This window comes from Anser anser (assembly GCF_964211835.1).
Source record: "Anser anser genome assembly, chromosome: 5".
Classification (NCBI taxonomy): Eukaryota; Metazoa; Chordata; class Aves; order Anseriformes; family Anatidae; genus Anser; species Anser anser.
In genome coordinates, this window is record NC_139725.1 from 18,875,617 (window position 1) to 18,892,634 (window position 17,018).

Genomic DNA, 17,018 nt, shown 5'->3' on the forward strand with positions numbered 1-17,018 from the left:
CTTAAAGTAAACACTGGATCTGATTCTCTAATATTTTAGCAAATTTCTAAATCACATACTTTCACTGAATTTGAGGGATTTAAGCTGAAACTAAACTAATGGAGCCAAATGGAAAAGCCAGCCTACTGAAGTAAAATTGCATTTGTGCAGAATTACTTACATTTATTATGACAGCAAGCTTTCCTATGCCCCGGAGGATATTATACCAGATTCCTAAGGGAGGAAACAAACTTATGAATATCATGCCAGTCATTAAAATTAAATAAATTATATTTTCAGTTAACAGTGCTAGGACTGTGCCAAACTAGAGTTATATTTTAAATAAAAAATAGCAATTTATAAGAGATTAATTAAAAGACCTGCAAGCAAAGTGAGCCCAACTCTGTCTTTCAAAGCTATACTTAAGCACCTTTTTTTTTTTTTTTTTTTTTTTTTTTTTAAAGAGGTTCTGAGGGAAGGGGAGGACTGGTTTGCTGCTGCCTTATGACTGCAGAGCCAGCTTCTGGCTGGCCTCACCCACAGCTTTCCAGCTTCAAGAATAAGTAGAGATAAACGTCATTTGAGTGGGGACGAAGAGCCACGTTTACCCACAGACATTCAAGTCTTCTCTCTTTCCCCTGTGTATTTCTCCAGCCCAGTCCAGAGCTGTTATATGCAGAAATTTTTGCTTCTGCAAGAAAACCGCACTGCTAGGAAGAACAGTTGGTGTGCAGAACCATTCAAGATATTTCACTATTGTACTGATCACTTTGATTTGAAAAATGATATTTATCTAATAAAATATTAATCTGAATTTAAAGCACTGGTCTTTCTATTTTGAAAATAAAGTCTTGATAAGTTATGACAGTTCACAGTTAAGCCACAGTCTAATGTTTTGAATTGTCCTATAAATATCTTCCTGTTAATGAGACTAACTCAGCATAATAATATCCTGCCATCAATCCAGGAACAAACAAGCAGGGAGTCTGTGCAGCAATGCACACTTACCTATATCCTTTGCTCTGACTGCTACCGGTCTCCTCAGCTCTGTAACAAATTTTTTTGCATCTAAACGGATTTCAATGATGTTGTTCAACAAAGCAAACAGAGGCGCCAGTGGGAAGGATGCAACAAACAAGGTTACAAATCCAAACTGAATAACTGAGAAGAAAAAAAAAAAAAAGAGGAGAATTTCAGTGGATTTGGTGTGTATTTGTCAAATGCATCCATCATCATGTCAGTGCCATTTCACCAAATTCTAACAAAATGACACTTGCTGGGAGACTAAATTGCATTTTCTGCATGAGGCACTGTTTGCCTGGCTGCTGCTCCATTCAGGCACTTAAGGGCCAACTGCCCCTCTTGCAAAAGCCGGGGCTGGTGAGGCAAGACCCAAAAAGTGACCAGAAAGACAGAGAAGCTCCTAACACAGCTTCCCTGTGGGCAATGCTGGCACAGCCCCTGTGCGCCTCTGGCAGGGCAGGGGCAAGGGGACACTGTGCCACCAGCTGCAGCAGGACTAGTCACGCTCATGTCATACTCATCCCATTACTTCTTTAGTCACATCTTTCTCCTCCTGCTACTTACCCTGCTGATCTCACTAACTGCATATTTTCTAATTGTTAGCTGCTGGTAACATAGCCTTGCAGTCTGCAGTACTAAATTTCAATCTGTTTCAACCACTCTGAACACCAAGATATTCTAATTCACCTCTGTATTTGCCAGGCATGCCCACTTTGGGTATTAGTGTATTTCATTATTCTTTTCCAATATTTTTGCCTAGTCATTCCTGAAAACACTAAACAAGGTTGCTCTTCTAAGACTGACCCTTCAGGAACCTCAGATACTATCACAAACAGCATTATACAGAGCAGTCTTTTCCGCTTTTCCAAGATGGCATGGTGGAAAAGAAATGTAGTCTTAGGACCTCAATAAGGCAGACCTGATATCCAGTGCTTAAATTCCGTATCAATCGCTCAAGATGATACATTACTTGCAACACAATCTATGTAATCTGTCAAGTACAACCTGGTCTACAGGCGCATCTCTGAGAAGATTAAGTCCAGATTTTACAAAACAGAAACAGTCTGGTGGGGGAATATACAGTGGGAACTGTCAAATCTGAATTAAATTAAATAACTTTTTTCCCTTGTAGGGTGTAATGGATGATGCAATCTGGCCCACCATCTCAGGTTTACGCTAATTATCATTGTATTTAAAACTTGACAGTAACATGTCACATAGATCAAAAGAAAGTATCTAAAATATAGTGCTAGAGATAAAGATCATGTTCACCAGATAGTACAAGTCATCTCTGAAGCAGCCCATGACTGGCTGAAATATTCTACATTCTTAGACTATACACTTTAATAATTAAACTCTGCACCATATCCACTGTCTTCCAAATCTACAGTTTGAAAACCTCAGCTCTCCAACCCATTTAGTCAGAATAATTCTGCCTGAAATGCCTTCTTTCCACCTCACTCACTCATTTCCATATATTCAGGGGTAAGTCCAGCAAAAGGCTCCAGGTTGTAGTCCACTTCATAACGCTGCTTTTTTTTCATGTGTTCCTCATGGTCTAAGGAACGCCGGCGCTTTAGTTTCATGTATCGTATAAATTTCTTCATTTTCCTGGGGGATATGGAAGTGATCCAGTTAGCGTGCAGCTCTGGTCACAATGCCCATTTTTCAGATGGATAAGGAGTGACAAGTACATTATTTCAACAGACACACTGAGCTCTGTATCTACTTTCATAAAAATTGTATGAGTGCCATGATATGCTAAAAGAAAGTATCAGGGATCAGCGTACACAGGTATTAAAACGTGGTTATGGTTAAATCACATGTTCAGAATTACACCTACTACTAGCCAGTAGGAAAACAATAGATTTCCTAACTTGTTTCAGACACATGCATTGCTGGATGTCATTACAGTGACATTGGTGCAGCTGCAAAACAGTAAGGATAAAGTATTTGCTATACGGCAGACAGAGGCTCACTGCAAAGGTCTTGCAAGGTTCTTGCCCCTTCATATCAAGGGGCCATAAATACACAGTGTGTTGTACACATCATAAAAACCACGTTTGAAAAAAAAAAAAAGTCGCTACTTACGGGATGCCAATCTCAAATAAATTGTTCTGAATCAGCTGCTTGCCCAACATGATGATACTGAGCTGGATGCACAGCTCCATCAGGCAACCACCCGGCGCGCACTGCAGCGGACAGAGGAAAGGGAAGTCAGGACATTTGCTGCACCTTGGCCACAGGGGAAGAGGGTGCTCACACGTGGTATGAGCACAGGCAGGGTAAAATGCAATTACCTCTTCCATTCGGAAAGAATGGAAAATGTAGACGTAGTCTCCTGGACGTCCAACAAATCTAGGGCACAATGGGTAGAAATATAAAGTTCATATAGATTTTATACTTTTCATACTTGATTCCTGAAGTCATTTATGTGAAATTCTATACCTCTGGGTGGAACCACCTAATGCTTAGCCCTGAAAAAGGGAAGGTGAGCAATTAACTTGGAAGTTTTCTGTGTTTTTTTTTGTTTTGTTTCGTTTTAAAGACTAAGTCCTGTTTACTGAGTAAACAACTCAGTAAAAACTGCAAGCCATGTGCCCTACAATAGTATAGGCACATCTTGACAGAAATCCTCTAAGGTGCAACAAACAGGGAAAAAATCCCAAACTTAAACGTAAAATAAGAGGGATGGGAAAGAACAGCTGGGAAATAAATTATTTGGGCTTGCTTAGAAGAGTGGAGACAGTAAGCTGCCCAGGCCGAGCACTAGCTGTCAATCTCAGCCCAGTTTCCCAGGCTAACTGCATGCTCCACGATCCTTAGGAATATGCCTGAGCACCATCCTATCACTCAGAAATCACCCCAGAGCCAGAATCTGGCTTGGACTACGTATGGGAACCCAACCTCATTTCCGTTGCATTAGCCAGACCATGCCCCATGGAGTCTATTGTCACCCATCCCAAGGTGTCTTCTTTATCACCCAGCTGTGGCCTTAACAACACTACCGCAGTCTCAAGCAACAAGCTGAAACACCGAGCAGCATTTTACATTACTCACCGGCCTTTGAAAAAAGCGACATAGAAGATGGGTGTGTAAGCATTGACAAATTTCAGAAGGAAAGCTTTAAAAATCAGACGCTCTTCAAAATTCTTGTCAGTTTTTGGCACCTCTGGAACCAATGGGACATGGGTAAGAAACATTTGTTCTTATCTGAAACATTTCAAGGTGTTAAAAATGTGGACTTTGGAAAACATTTTCAGCAACCCTTTAAACAAAGAGGTATATATTTGCAGAGAGGTAAAGTAACATGGCCTCACAGAGGTCAGTGGTAAATCTGCTAAGGATCCTATTGCTCAGCTCCATTACAGCAGCAACTCCAATGTCACTCCACATCTGGCAGATCTCCATGACAATCATTTGCAGAGTGGACAAGAACTGACTGAACTGAAAAGATTTCTGGACCTTTCATCACTGATGATTCTGATGTTTTGGGGATTTTTTTTTCTGTACTTTTTTTTTTTTTCCACTTACAGTTTTCCATTTCTTGACATCTCTTATGCCAAGTAAACAATGGCAGAAAATGAAAGCAGTAATTTTGTGATATAGACAAGTTGAGGTCAAGAATAGGTACAGGAACTTCTGCTGTATCCCTGTCACACATAACTGGGTAAGTGATTAGTACCATCACTGCTGAAAGACAGATTTTAAAAATAAAGCTGAATCCATGTACACTTTGATGTTTGTAAGTGACTGGTGAGACTTCTAGCCACACATTTGAATTTCCTGGGTTTGCTCACCATTTTTAAGTTAATAATGAAAGCCAGTCCTTTTGGTACTCTCATTTATAATTACTCCAACAAATACCACTTGATCTGCACCTACCGATCTGAGTTAGCCACCTTGCTATGCAGCCGTATACTTCATCCAGGATGATGATGACAACCAAATTGATGATGACAGCAGTGGCAGTGACAGTGACCCTGACGCTGGACCGGCCTGACGGAGTTGAGCTGATTGCCAGTGCTGCTGCAGTGGAGATTCTGTATATTATGACTCCAAACACTATAGCAAATGTCAGCCCCACCTGCAAGTAAGAGCAGCACAGCCCCTTATCAGAGATTTAACTATAAATACTTCGCATGGGACTTAGCCGTGACCTTAAAAAATGTGATCTCTGGGCCACAACCCAAGCCCACCAAATTCTGCATTAAGGCTCCCAGTCACCGTGACCAACTGTGGAACAGATCCTCTTTTGCTAGTAATTTGATCATCACAACCCCCTAAAAACACATGAATGAAAGGGCTTAATCCTTTTTATCCAGTTGCCACTCTGACCTACGTCTGGAATTATTTCTTTCAAAGTTTATTTTATATGTTGATGTTTTATAAGCAAATGGAAAAAAAAGACTGTTCTAATAATTAATTTTCCTCCTTTTCTTCTTCTTCTATTTTTTTCCCAATTAAACATTCTGTTTGCAATTCTCCTGTTGCATGGCATAACCTCAAATTTGACTGATTTAATTAAAAATGTTGGCAAAAAGGATTGTGATTTCCACATCAATTCTTTCAAAAAAGTTTGGCATAAGAATTATGCCATTCTCTACTTCCTGAGTACTTCCCAAGAGCACTCTGCATATGTTTTAAGCTTTGTCCCATCAGTGATGGTGGTAACCTCCATTTCTGTGCCCTCATTTTTCCCTTGCCATGTTCAGATGTGCTTATTTCTTTACTGGAATGAGATGGCAAAGCGGTACTTCAATTTCTTTAAAAGTTTCTATATTATAAAACTAATAAAACATTTGAAATTTTTAACTGGGAAAAAGTCATTGCAAACTATGGCAATTTGATAAATCTGTCACAGTATATTACTTCTGTTCTTTACAGTCATTCAGTAACATAAATTTCAGGTTTTCCCCAGGTGATGCTTACCATGAAGATAATGCCAACAAAATTGGTCAAATAGGCTGGAAAACGATCCTTCCATGTCAGCTTTTCTTTATCTGTCTGAAATTTTTTTGGGGAAAAAGGCACATTTACTAAAGATGAAGCACGTGATTTTGTACATGTGACAAAAACACAGAGGGGAACAAAAGGCTAACAAACACACACCCCGTTAGCAGATGCAAAGACACAGTGTTTACAGTTACAATTCCACACAGGCAAATTGTTTACTCCAAATCTAGGTTCAAATTTGTCAAGAGCCTGCACTGCAAGTATAAATAAAACAGATTTTTCTGTATACTTTTTGAAGGAAACATGCAAATAGCCTGTCATAAACCATGAAGTAAGATCTCTCCCACTGTTAAATATTTTATTTTGCTTTCCCTGGAAAAATTCTTCCTCTTCTTCCCTTGTCCCACCCCAGTCCGTATTTGCAGCTTTGCAATTACACAACTGGTGCCACTGAAATAAAGATTCTACCCAAAAAACTTCAGGATGAGTGTACAGTTGATGGAAGACCTTGTTTTGCAGTGCAATCCACTTCAAATTGCTTCAATGGGAGTAAGTTTTGATTACCTGACTATCCACATGGTATGTGATGGACCATGTCAATGGGAGTTAAGATACACATGTGTAGTAACAGTTTGTAGGCTATCCTAAACCCAGTCAACCATCCAGTGACTCTACCACACTGAATTTGGGGAATTAAGATTTCATTTAGAGCAGTATTGCTCATCTAGAGTCTTTCCTGAACTCTCATGCCGGGAATTGTTTCTAAACACCAGAAAGTAAACAACAAAGTAGCATTACTGAAGATGACGCACATGTTAAAATGAACATAAAAATATTACTCAAAATCCTATTTTTATCACATGCACGTTGCCTCAGGGAAGTGCAAGCAGCTCTTCCAACACACGGGCCATGCTCCACTGCAAAACATAACATCAATCCATCATGTACACCTAAGATTAGCCATGCAGTGCCATTCCAGATGCAAGAAACGTTGGCTAAAAGAGTGCTGAAGAAACAAGGAAGGGGAAGAAACCCAAAACTGAATGTGAATATTAAACAAGGGTTCAACAGCCAAAAACAATTGATTTGTGTCTTCCATAATTACTCATAATTTGAGTTTCCTCCTAAGTTTGAATAAAAAGAACCAATTTCACCCCAGCCATGACTGTCTTAACTCTTTGTCTCCATTTGTTTGCTGCCTCTTCTGGAAAATACCGATGCTTCTGATGGCAATCAAAGGAAACAAAAAAGGATTGGGCAACATAGCATTACAAAGTGATGCTAAATTAATCTATATACTCTCTACTGACTCCACATACCCAGCATTTCAGCCATAAGTCAATACTCTGTTAGTTTGTTCAATGCTGTGCGCTACGGCTTTAGGTTAATAAAAAATAACAACAGAAGACAAACTGTTGCCCCAATCTTGGAATAGGTCAAACTGTCCTGCAAAGAATTTCCTGTTTTTAATTTAGGATTGTGCCCTTCTTGTTCCTTTATGATGTGTAAAGGAGGAACACTTTGGTCATCCCTTAAAAAGTACATATATATATTTTCAATCAGACTTCTTTTGAAAAAAATACGAGCAATTTCTGGGTTGGCTTTAGATAGTTTTCCTTTAAGTTGTATGACAACTCAGAAATCTGATGTTGAATTTGAACTTGAACACTCTAGATCCCAATGAAAGATAATTACTGAGTCTTTCAGAAAAACTCCTTTTCTCACGTTTCCCAAATTAGTAACATCCAAATTGAACACAGCCCAAAAAGTTATAAATAGTCAGGTTTAAAAAAAAACCTCCCTTTATTGCTCAGCTTTCATATGCTGATATTTTGAGGTCACCATTCATTAATTGTCTCATCATCCCAACCTTCTACATTTAAGAACTAAGTTCCTAATACACCAAAAGGCACAGCAAGCTGCAAATTTTTAGTATACAACAAAGTCTGTGTTCAAACGTTGTTTATGTAAGAGAGCAGCAACCCAAATTCTTTTTCTCCTGTAAGGGATTTTAAAGCAGTGCTGCAAGTCTGGTATTCCACATTGCACCGAGTGGCTTGCACAGTGCAATGCCTAAAGTAGCTAGCAGGTATTGGCATCAGCCTTGTGGCATCTTGAAAAGGGGGCCCAGCAGTACTCAAGCTGGTCAGAGGAACTGCACTGACTGAGGGCGAGATGTGTGTCCCTGGGACCAGCAGCACCTTTATCATATCCCCGGAAAGAGCAAGTTAAAAGCAGAAGTGAGCGATACCTTACCCGGTGAAATATAATGGAAGTTATGCTTTTAAAAGGCAGAAAGTTATTATCAAAGCTGGAATTGGGCAAGAAAACTGGTGTTAGTGTTCTTAATTATGCTCCAGTAATATTTTTACTAACAAAACAGTCCCAAGACCTAAGCATAAAAAGTCAGACCCAGCTCAGCAGCAGGACGCTCATCTTCTACAGCTGTGTTAAAGCAGTGCCCAGTGCCTGATCTACGCTCCCAGCAAAAAGGCAAAAGCAGGTGTTAGGGCTCCCCGGGACAGCCACGACACCACCAGAGGCTGCCCTGCGCAGCCAAAACCTCAATATGCAAAGCACCACAGATTTTGGCCCCATGGGTTAACCTGCTGGCAGAAGGATGACAGAGAACCTCTCCTGAGATGCTTTACTTATAATAGCACAGAACAAGACGTTTTGCTATATTTTTTCTCAAACTTGATTTGTTAGCCCAACAGAACACCCCTTCCATCAGACTTCATGAGCTTTCTTAAACCACACCTCTGTATCTGACAATATCATTGAAGACATCTCTAGACTTAATCAGGTCTTGAGTAAGAGAATGGACAAAGTACCATATGTATGCCAGGACTGAAAACAACTGGAATTTAAACACATTACGCAGTCTTTCTCTTTTTTTTTTTTTTTTTTAACCCATTTCCATTCTTTTTCCCATAGTCTTGGGTCAGCACCTACTATAAATGACCTTCTTTTTCAAAGTTTTTTTTTTTTTAAAAGGTGAAATAAATTAATATTTCTACCATACCTCTTTATGTTTGTGTTCTTTTCTCAGTGATTTTTCTAAAACCTTTGCTTCATATTCTGCTCTTGGATGATCCTGTAAAATAAGTCATATTTAATAAAAAGGAGTCATCTGTTTTCTGTATCAGCTACACATGAATCATTTGCAGGTCAATTTCCTGATAAACTCCAAGTTTCTAACTCACTCAATATGTCATTTATGTCAATTGATGGGATGGTCAACTGTACATTTAACAAAACGTCAAATACCTTATCATTTGCAGTACTACAGCAGCAACCGTAGTGATTTGCTATCAGACACCTACCAGTAACCCTACATTCATTTAAATTTAATACTTAAGAGTATACAGCACATCCTGCAGGCAGGTTCAAACCACATGACATTATGCTTGGATTTCCATGACCTGCCTTTCTCATGAAAATTAGATTTTGCATTAACTGTAATTTCAGTGACACTCAACTCTTGAAAGAAACACTTATTTGCTGTAAATATGAAAAACATGTTGCTTTGGGATCCCAGAAAACTGTCATCTGGGGCCTTCCCCTAATCCTGTCTTTGACAAAATCCACACAATTACCCATGTGTATTGCAGGAGAGGGTGTAGGAAATGCTCAAAAGTAAGAGACAGCCAAAAGACTTAGAAAGATTCACAGCTTCAGAATTCACAATAATTATGCATTCACAAAAGATGCAGAATTCACAGTTATGCATTGGATGGAAAACAGAACAGATCTGAAAAAAGTCTGAACAAGTAGAGAGGGGGAGGATGTAAAGGAAAAAGCAATCAGTGGGAGTTTTAAGGAAAATTGGAAAATTTGATGCTCGAAAAAGAAGAGGTGGAGATCAAAAGATGGCATTCATCAGTGGACACGTAATAAAAAAGGCAGGAGCAATTAAAAAAAAAAGATGTTTTCCAAACCTTGACTGCCTCCTTCAGGAAACCAGAAAAAAATAAAAAGAAAAAAAAGAAAATAAAAATTTGATTACTAAACTGTTGCAGATTATCTTGGATTTATATTTTTAAAATTACATGGAACAATCACAAGTGCAGTGGATGGCAAACACTAACAGAGAAAATCAGTCTACACATGTTCTACGATATCTGTTAACATCACTGTACATGCTGCATGACATAGGTGTCCCTAAAAAACACCGGAAGATGAAACACTTTTTATTTTAGTATATCACTTAAGACCCTGGCTCTTTACGATGATACTAGCTTAAGTTTCACCAAAATCTGAAATAGGAGGGGCTCAAATTCTTTGCTAACCTCATGACTGTATTATCTAGAATTGCCTATACAAAACAAAGAATAAAATATACTTTTTTAACAACTGCTGCCTTTGGTCACACAAGGTTTTAGGCTGTAGAGCTCTGAACTTGAACATGAAGGAGATAGCCGTCAGAAAGATACAGTTAATCCTTTCCCCTTTCATGTACGCTAACAGCAAGTTGCCAAAAATAAAAGGGCAGTACAGTATCCAGGAAATAAATCCCCGTATTCTCTCCCAGTAAAATAGGTATGGTCTAGCAAAGTGCATGGCACAGAGGCCGCTTGCATAGCATGCCTAAATATATTAAGGAGGAGTTAAATATTTTAAGAGGAGATAATTCAAGCAGAAACATTTTGGGCATGAGGGAAGCAATAACTGCCCAAGGCTCAGCAAGCTGCACGGCACCCCGTAAAGCCCACGAGGTTTTTGTTACGAGGGAACAATATTTGTTGTGTACCTACTCAGGACAGCTCGTGATATGACAAGTGCAGCCGTGCTCCTCTTAAAAACAACAACAGCAAAATATCCGGACGTGCAGGCAGCCGGGCAGCGGCTCCGTGCCAGCTGGGGTGCTGCAGCCACCGCGCCACATGCCAAGGGCAGCCGGGTGACACAGGGGGACCCATCTCCCCAGCCTGTACCTGAGACTGCCTCGGCTGTCACTGTACTGGGAGCAGGGCAGGTGAGCACTTTTTGTGAAGTGTGATATTAGAAACAAAAAGGTGTGAGCATTTTCTCTCCTTTCCTTCTAGAACTTCACTGATTTTTTAATATCCTTTTTCATACAAATTTGACCCTTTCCCCTTTCAAGCTATTTAGTGTATTTATTATAAACCTGGGTAAGGATTATTATTTTTTTTGGTATATGAAAAAAAAAAATACGCCTTAACATTTATGTCCCTCCCAGTGCCCAAAGCCCACATGTCTGGCAGTATTTTCTCAGGTATTTGCCAAGTCAGAGCTTGATCCTGCATCATTAAAGTTAATAGGAATTTTTCAGTGCCCTTTTTCTTTTCTTTTCTTTTTTAGACACAATGCTGTAGCTATCAAGTTCCATACATTCACTTCTGATTTACAGCCGTGTGAGATGAACAAGGTCTGTGGTTGTTAGCGCCCTGACACCAGGCAGGGAGTAACATGTGAGCCATATATTCCATGCATGTGCTGCTAGGTGTGACCTGGCTGCACATTCACCAAAAGAAAAAAAAAAAAGAAAGAAAAACACTAGATTTTGTAGCTATACAATTACGTTTCTATGGCAATAATACGTACTACTCATACCCTTGCTATAAAAACCTCAAACGGTTCATGCATGGGATTTTCCTGTCTTTTAAGCACCCCATGAGCCAATGTCTGGCGGCTCAGGGCAAGGAGGGACTGGTAATGCCGCGGTGGAAAACAAAGAGTCAGAAAGGAAGGGACAAACCTCCTCCTCTTCAAACCCAGTCAGGTCCCACCTGTAGTTGAGGCGCATCTGCTTTCTCTTCCAGTGTTCCATAAAGGTAGCAGCTGAAACAACAGGTTGACAGTTATTTGGGAGTTTCACAAAAAGCTTCGGAAGTCATACCAGCCTCGGGGACGTGCCTTGAAGCTGCACCTGCCAGGAAGATGCCCATGTGCACGCTCCCTGTTGCCACCGGGAGGTCCCAGCAGGTGCAGCATTACACAGCACGCCCGGCCAGCCTGACTCCTCTGTGGCTGCTCGCTCATTCAGCAGTAACGTCTGCCTGGGAAGTGCCGGTAATCGGTGCTAGCAGCCAACTTTTCTACATGAGCTAAAAGAAAGGGCATTTGCTGTACCCACGTGGCTTCATGCAGAACGATGCATGCAGTTTTTTAAGGGGTCTAAGAAAGTCAGACTCCTAAACTTATTTAAATATTTGTGTGTGACTAATGATACTGCTTGTCTTCATCTGTACGTAATTCTGTCTGTGAGCCCAAACAAATCTGTCTTTCATCTCTACAAAATACGACTGATTTAACTAGCCTAGTACTGTTGGTATAGTTATTTCCTCAAAGATATCAAAATAAACCGTTTTCATATTATAATTCCATCCATCTAGTATTCTTAATAGTACTGTTAGCTCTTATAATCACACCCAAACCAAAATATTCATGCCAGTGTAAAAGCTGCAGGTGGGCAGGCTGTTAAAGAAGCCTTTTATATATATATATATATATATATATATATATAATTAGTAGAACTAGAATTTTCTTTTTTATGGGGAAGAATTCCAGAGAAGAAACCTCATTAATGCAGTTCTTGAGTCACAGCAAAAGATCCCAGTCTATATCAGTCTATCTGCCTCTGAGACAGAGCAAGTTCTCAGAGGACATATTTAGATGCTGGGAATACACCAGTACCGTATAATAAATAAGTGATTATGAAAGAGGCAAGTCTACCCAGAAGTGGTGTTCCCAGGGGAGCTTCCCGCAGTGAGCATTAACAGATGTGCTCAGAAACATTCACCCCCCACATTCAAAAAAAACCAGAGGCAGGGAGAGGGCAAGAAGGTTGAATACAGAGGAAAGGACACCCTCGTGACTGGAGCCTGGCTATGGTCATGACACTCATTCATCTTCTAAGTGAAACTCCCACCTGCCAAGCTTACAACTGAGTCCCTGCACAGGCCATATGCTTCCTGTAAATCTGAATCACCATAAGCGTCTCTTGAGAAAGACCACATTGGGTTTCCAGGGCTCCTTCCCCATCCCATGCTGCTGCAGCTCCTGCCCTGGGGTCTGCAGTTTCCACCCATAGTGAGGAATACGGGAAATGAGTAACACCTCATTTCTTAGTGCTACTAGGAATCATTTCATGGCACTGCCTTACAACGATGCAAAACGAAAATACTGCATCTGAAATGCAGCCAGCTCATTTCAAATGCAGCGGGCGCACGTGCCAGGTAAGATGCAGTAGCGGAGCACTGCCTCTTCACCGGGCACACTTGCATTTTCATATTTCATCTGGGCCCACCAGCAGAAATGGAGCTCAACAGTTGCCAAAGGTTACTGTCCAGATGATGTTATTTTCTGAGTTTTTTAATGACATTTAAGACCACAGCTTCAGGTTTACTCCTTTGGAAAAAAGCCAGTATCACTCAGTACAAGGTAAGATTCAGGGCTGGGCCAAGGAGAGCCTGCTATTTTGGGGAGCAGCACTGGGCTATGGTCGATATTTAATGCTGAACCTGTGACAGAGGCCCAGCTCAGTGCTGTAGCTGCTGTAACTCCCACACGAGTAGAGTTCTCCAGGTTGTTGTAATAACACTGCAGAAAGAAAGCCTGGCCAAGTGGTTGCTCACAGGGATACCTCCAAACCTGGAATAATTTCTCCTTTGCTATGCCAAAGAGACCCTGAGTCACCCAAGCAGGTCAGTTAGCTTCCCTCTGCCTCACTACTTCAACTGCACATCAGCCTAGTAAAACTTCTCCTTACAGGCAGAGGTGCTCACAAATGGATGGCACTGAAGACTACGCGTGTACCTACACTTAGAGACAGACAATTTTCCTTAAAAAATAAAGTGTTCCTTTCATTTTTTTAAAAAAATACTTTGACAAATCCTTTAGAAACTGTTTGCAGTAATGCAAATTCATAACCTTGTGGAAAAACTTCAGATTTCCCAATTCAAAATGACATTTTTGAAAAAAACAAACATTTATTTTACATGGTATTACTCCAAAATAAAATTTTATGTTGACCCAGAACAACTCAGGAATTCACATTCCACTCCAACACTATCTCTAATATTAAGCCTCATTTTGTACACAGCACAGAAACTGGCTTCTGCTAATATTCCTGCCTTTGCCCAAGAAGGTTGAAAATGGATGGAGGGACCCATACCTTTTTGCTAAAGAAAGGGAGGTAAACAGCCTCACTCTTTGGATAATAGAGCATTATGTGCCAAGAACTGTGTGTGGGTCACGATAACAGTGAACGAAAGAGACCAAAACTGATACTTGACTCTCCACATGACAGCATCAGACTATTTAAAGCCTCTGACATGGCACCCTGCTTTGGGGTGTATCACATTTCTCCCTGTATGTTACACGCCCAGATGATCCTGAAGATCGCAGTCGCTCCTCCCTGCTGTAAAGTGGTTCAGTTCAACCTCCCCAACTCTCTAGCTTTCCTTTTGAACCTGCTGCACTCCCAACACTCCACTGCCCCTTCAATCTATCTGCAGGACTGTCCTTTTCCTTGCAGTCATTGACAATGAGCTCTTAGTAAGTGGAGTTACACCAACGTGTGCTGAAATCAGATCCGGTGAATGTAAAAAGTGGTACATTACAAATAAAGACCTGTGTTGGGTTTTTAGGATTAAATATTACCCAAAACAGTTTCTTTGGTAGCTCACAATAAGGTTGACAGGAGGGGCAAATGTCTTCTGCCCCTCACCAACACTGGGAACATGTAGCTGTTGAACTTCACAGCTGAGGGGAATAAAGCACACGTCCCTGTTCTCCGCAGCATCTCTGTACAGGGCTCCCAGTTACAACCACAGGTTTTGGACCCAACAGTTCCCATTTATCTAAACAGGCCCCATTGCCTCGCAGCAGGGATGACCACGGCTCACACAACCCTCTTAACCGCCCCTGAACCACTCTCACAAAGGTTTCACAATGCTTTTAAATAAGTTCCCCAGATGAGAAAAGAAAGGTTAAGTGACTGGCTCAAATACAGGGCCAGTCAGCATCAGAAAAAATACCTATAACAACATGGTTGCTGGTCCACACGCATGATGTCTGCTTGCTGATAAACTTAATTGCTTCTCAGATCACACTCAAGAATCAATCTTGGTTTGTCCGGAGACGTTTAAAGGCCATTACACTTCCCCGCGGAGCCCTCCCCTCAGCCCCAAAGTACATCAATACATTTCTTCTATAATGTTCTAAAGTGGAAGCTGGCTCTGCAAATAGATTTTTTTTGGCAAGCTATGCAATCCAGTTAATGAAATTTTGACATACCATGCTGCAGTTTTATGACAGATGCTTAACAATCTCATTTGATATTCATCTTGAGCAACTTTTTGAATTTTAGCTTTCAGTCCAGAATATAAATTTTGGGGTGACAGTTTCATGTTGGGGGGGAGAGTTCTTTACATAATTAACTGTCTGGGTATAAATATACTGCTTTATCTCTTCTGTTTCTTCCTGTTGTGTTTTAAATAATTAAAAACTTAACATCAAGGCATTTATCTTCTTACCCCAGAGAGCCATGAAGACTGAGAAGAAGACAGTTGCAGGGTTATCAAAAAGATGACTTGCACGAGCTGTTGCACAAGCAGAGCTCATCTTCCAGTAACTGCATGTTCTGTCACACAAGGGACACATGGTGATATTGTTTCTCTGGTCACACATTTCCATACTGCAAAGAGACAACAACACGTGTGAAAAGCAAGGTCAGTACAGCTCATCTTCCATACTCTGACAATATTTTTTGATGGGCCATTCTCTTTGGCACAGCATCTATTTCTGATCTTCAGGACCATCAAATGCTACTCTTGTAGTGATTCTCTTTCCTGGTCCAGTGAGAAGCTCTGTCCATAACCTACACTGATACAGGGGCTGAAATAGGAGATTCATAAGGGTCTATGCTTTTTATTATAGCAACTTAAAGCTAAAAACATAAAAAATAAATAAATCATTCTTGTTTTAATATACTAAGGACAGCAATAGGTAAGGTAACATGGGGAACATTGAGTATTAAGAGATGAGTTAACGAATTTAACCTCTCTGCACTCCAACTCTGAAATAGCAATAGTGACGCTCTGCTTGACTTTCTTCCACAGTTGGAAAAAGTACAAAAGGAATATTAACAAACAAAAATAAATCTATTTTTTTTATTTCCATTAATCTGCTTTGTTAATCACTGCTTATAGTTGTTGCACAAAGTATGTTATTTTCATACACAGCTGATGATGCATGCAGGACAAAATGCAAAATCATAGGGCTTTAAAAATTATTATAATATAAAACTTAGTAAAGTTTAAAAATAGTAGGACATCAAGATTTTGTTAATCTGACCACAATTGCTTAGTTTAGACATGTATATTCTTTATTTATCTTCCTGCCACACAGCACACTTGTCAGCATTTTAAGATGGAAAGCACTAAAACCTATCATTAGCAGCATTTTGTTGGTTTGTTTTAACATAATGATCTGAGTTAGGAAAAAAAATACCTGAGCAAACAGCCAAGAATTATTTTTAGCACATCAATGCAACTCAACAAATAATATTAACAATAATTGCTAATGATTTTAAAATACACTTCAGTTCTGGTGCCTGTGCTCAGCTATTGGTAAGTCTCCATTGCTTATTGGAAACAGGAATTGTTGAGACTGGGGGCTCCCCTGGCCCGGGGAACTTGCCCTCACCTCAAGCGCACCTCCCAAAAGATGAAGCATGCAAAGGAAGACAAATCTGTTTTTTTCCTCTTTGTTTGTTTTTACCTTGGTATATTCTCATCCACAGTTGCACAGCCGTATAGGAAAACAATAATCCCTACAATGGAAGCTGGAATAAGCATTTGTGTATAAACTCCCAGCCAGGCAAAATATAGTCCAATCTTCTCTCCAAAGTATTTTCTGAAAGACATTAAAGATTTAAAGAGAGAGAGAGAAAAAAAAATGTTTCCTATTTCTTAAAATATATCATGGCTAAAATTATGAATCACAGCTGGATTTAGCATGGAGAAAGTAAGATCCAATGACCTGTGGGAATGTTTTCCCCTCAGAGGACTCTCTTTCTCATGATGCTTGGA

The 17,018-nt window shown here is 40.1% G+C and overlaps 1 protein-coding gene across 5 annotated transcripts in view; it reads right to left on the reverse strand.

Annotated features, from left to right (window-relative positions):
- The window catches only part of ANO1 (anoctamin 1), a 77,878-nt gene that overhangs the window by 7,122 nt on the left and 53,738 nt on the right, over positions 1 to 17,018 (reverse strand). For 3 of the 5 annotated variants that reach the window (XM_083838091.1, XM_083838090.1, XM_083838088.1), the window contains 13 exons: positions 16,708 to 16,842; positions 15,462 to 15,622; positions 11,681 to 11,763; positions 9,900 to 9,911; positions 8,984 to 9,055; positions 5,935 to 6,009; positions 4,888 to 5,089; positions 4,063 to 4,174; positions 3,303 to 3,360; positions 3,094 to 3,194; positions 2,468 to 2,613; positions 988 to 1,140; positions 161 to 213 (listed from right to left, as the gene is read on the reverse strand). In XM_083838091.1, coding sequence (XP_083694217.1) covers positions 161 to 213; positions 988 to 1,140; positions 2,468 to 2,613; positions 3,094 to 3,194; positions 3,303 to 3,360; positions 4,063 to 4,174; positions 4,888 to 5,089; positions 5,935 to 6,009; positions 8,984 to 9,055; positions 9,900 to 9,911; positions 11,681 to 11,763; positions 15,462 to 15,622; positions 16,708 to 16,842 — 1,363 coding nt within the window. Of the gene's footprint in view, positions 1 to 160; positions 214 to 987; positions 1,141 to 2,467; positions 2,614 to 3,093; positions 3,195 to 3,302; positions 3,361 to 4,062; positions 4,175 to 4,887; positions 5,090 to 5,934; positions 6,010 to 7,103; positions 7,182 to 8,983; positions 9,056 to 9,899; positions 9,912 to 11,680; positions 11,764 to 15,461; positions 15,623 to 16,707; positions 16,843 to 17,018 lie in introns of all 5 variants that reach the window. The other 2 variants (XM_083838092.1, XM_083838089.1) reach the window with 2 other exon arrangements.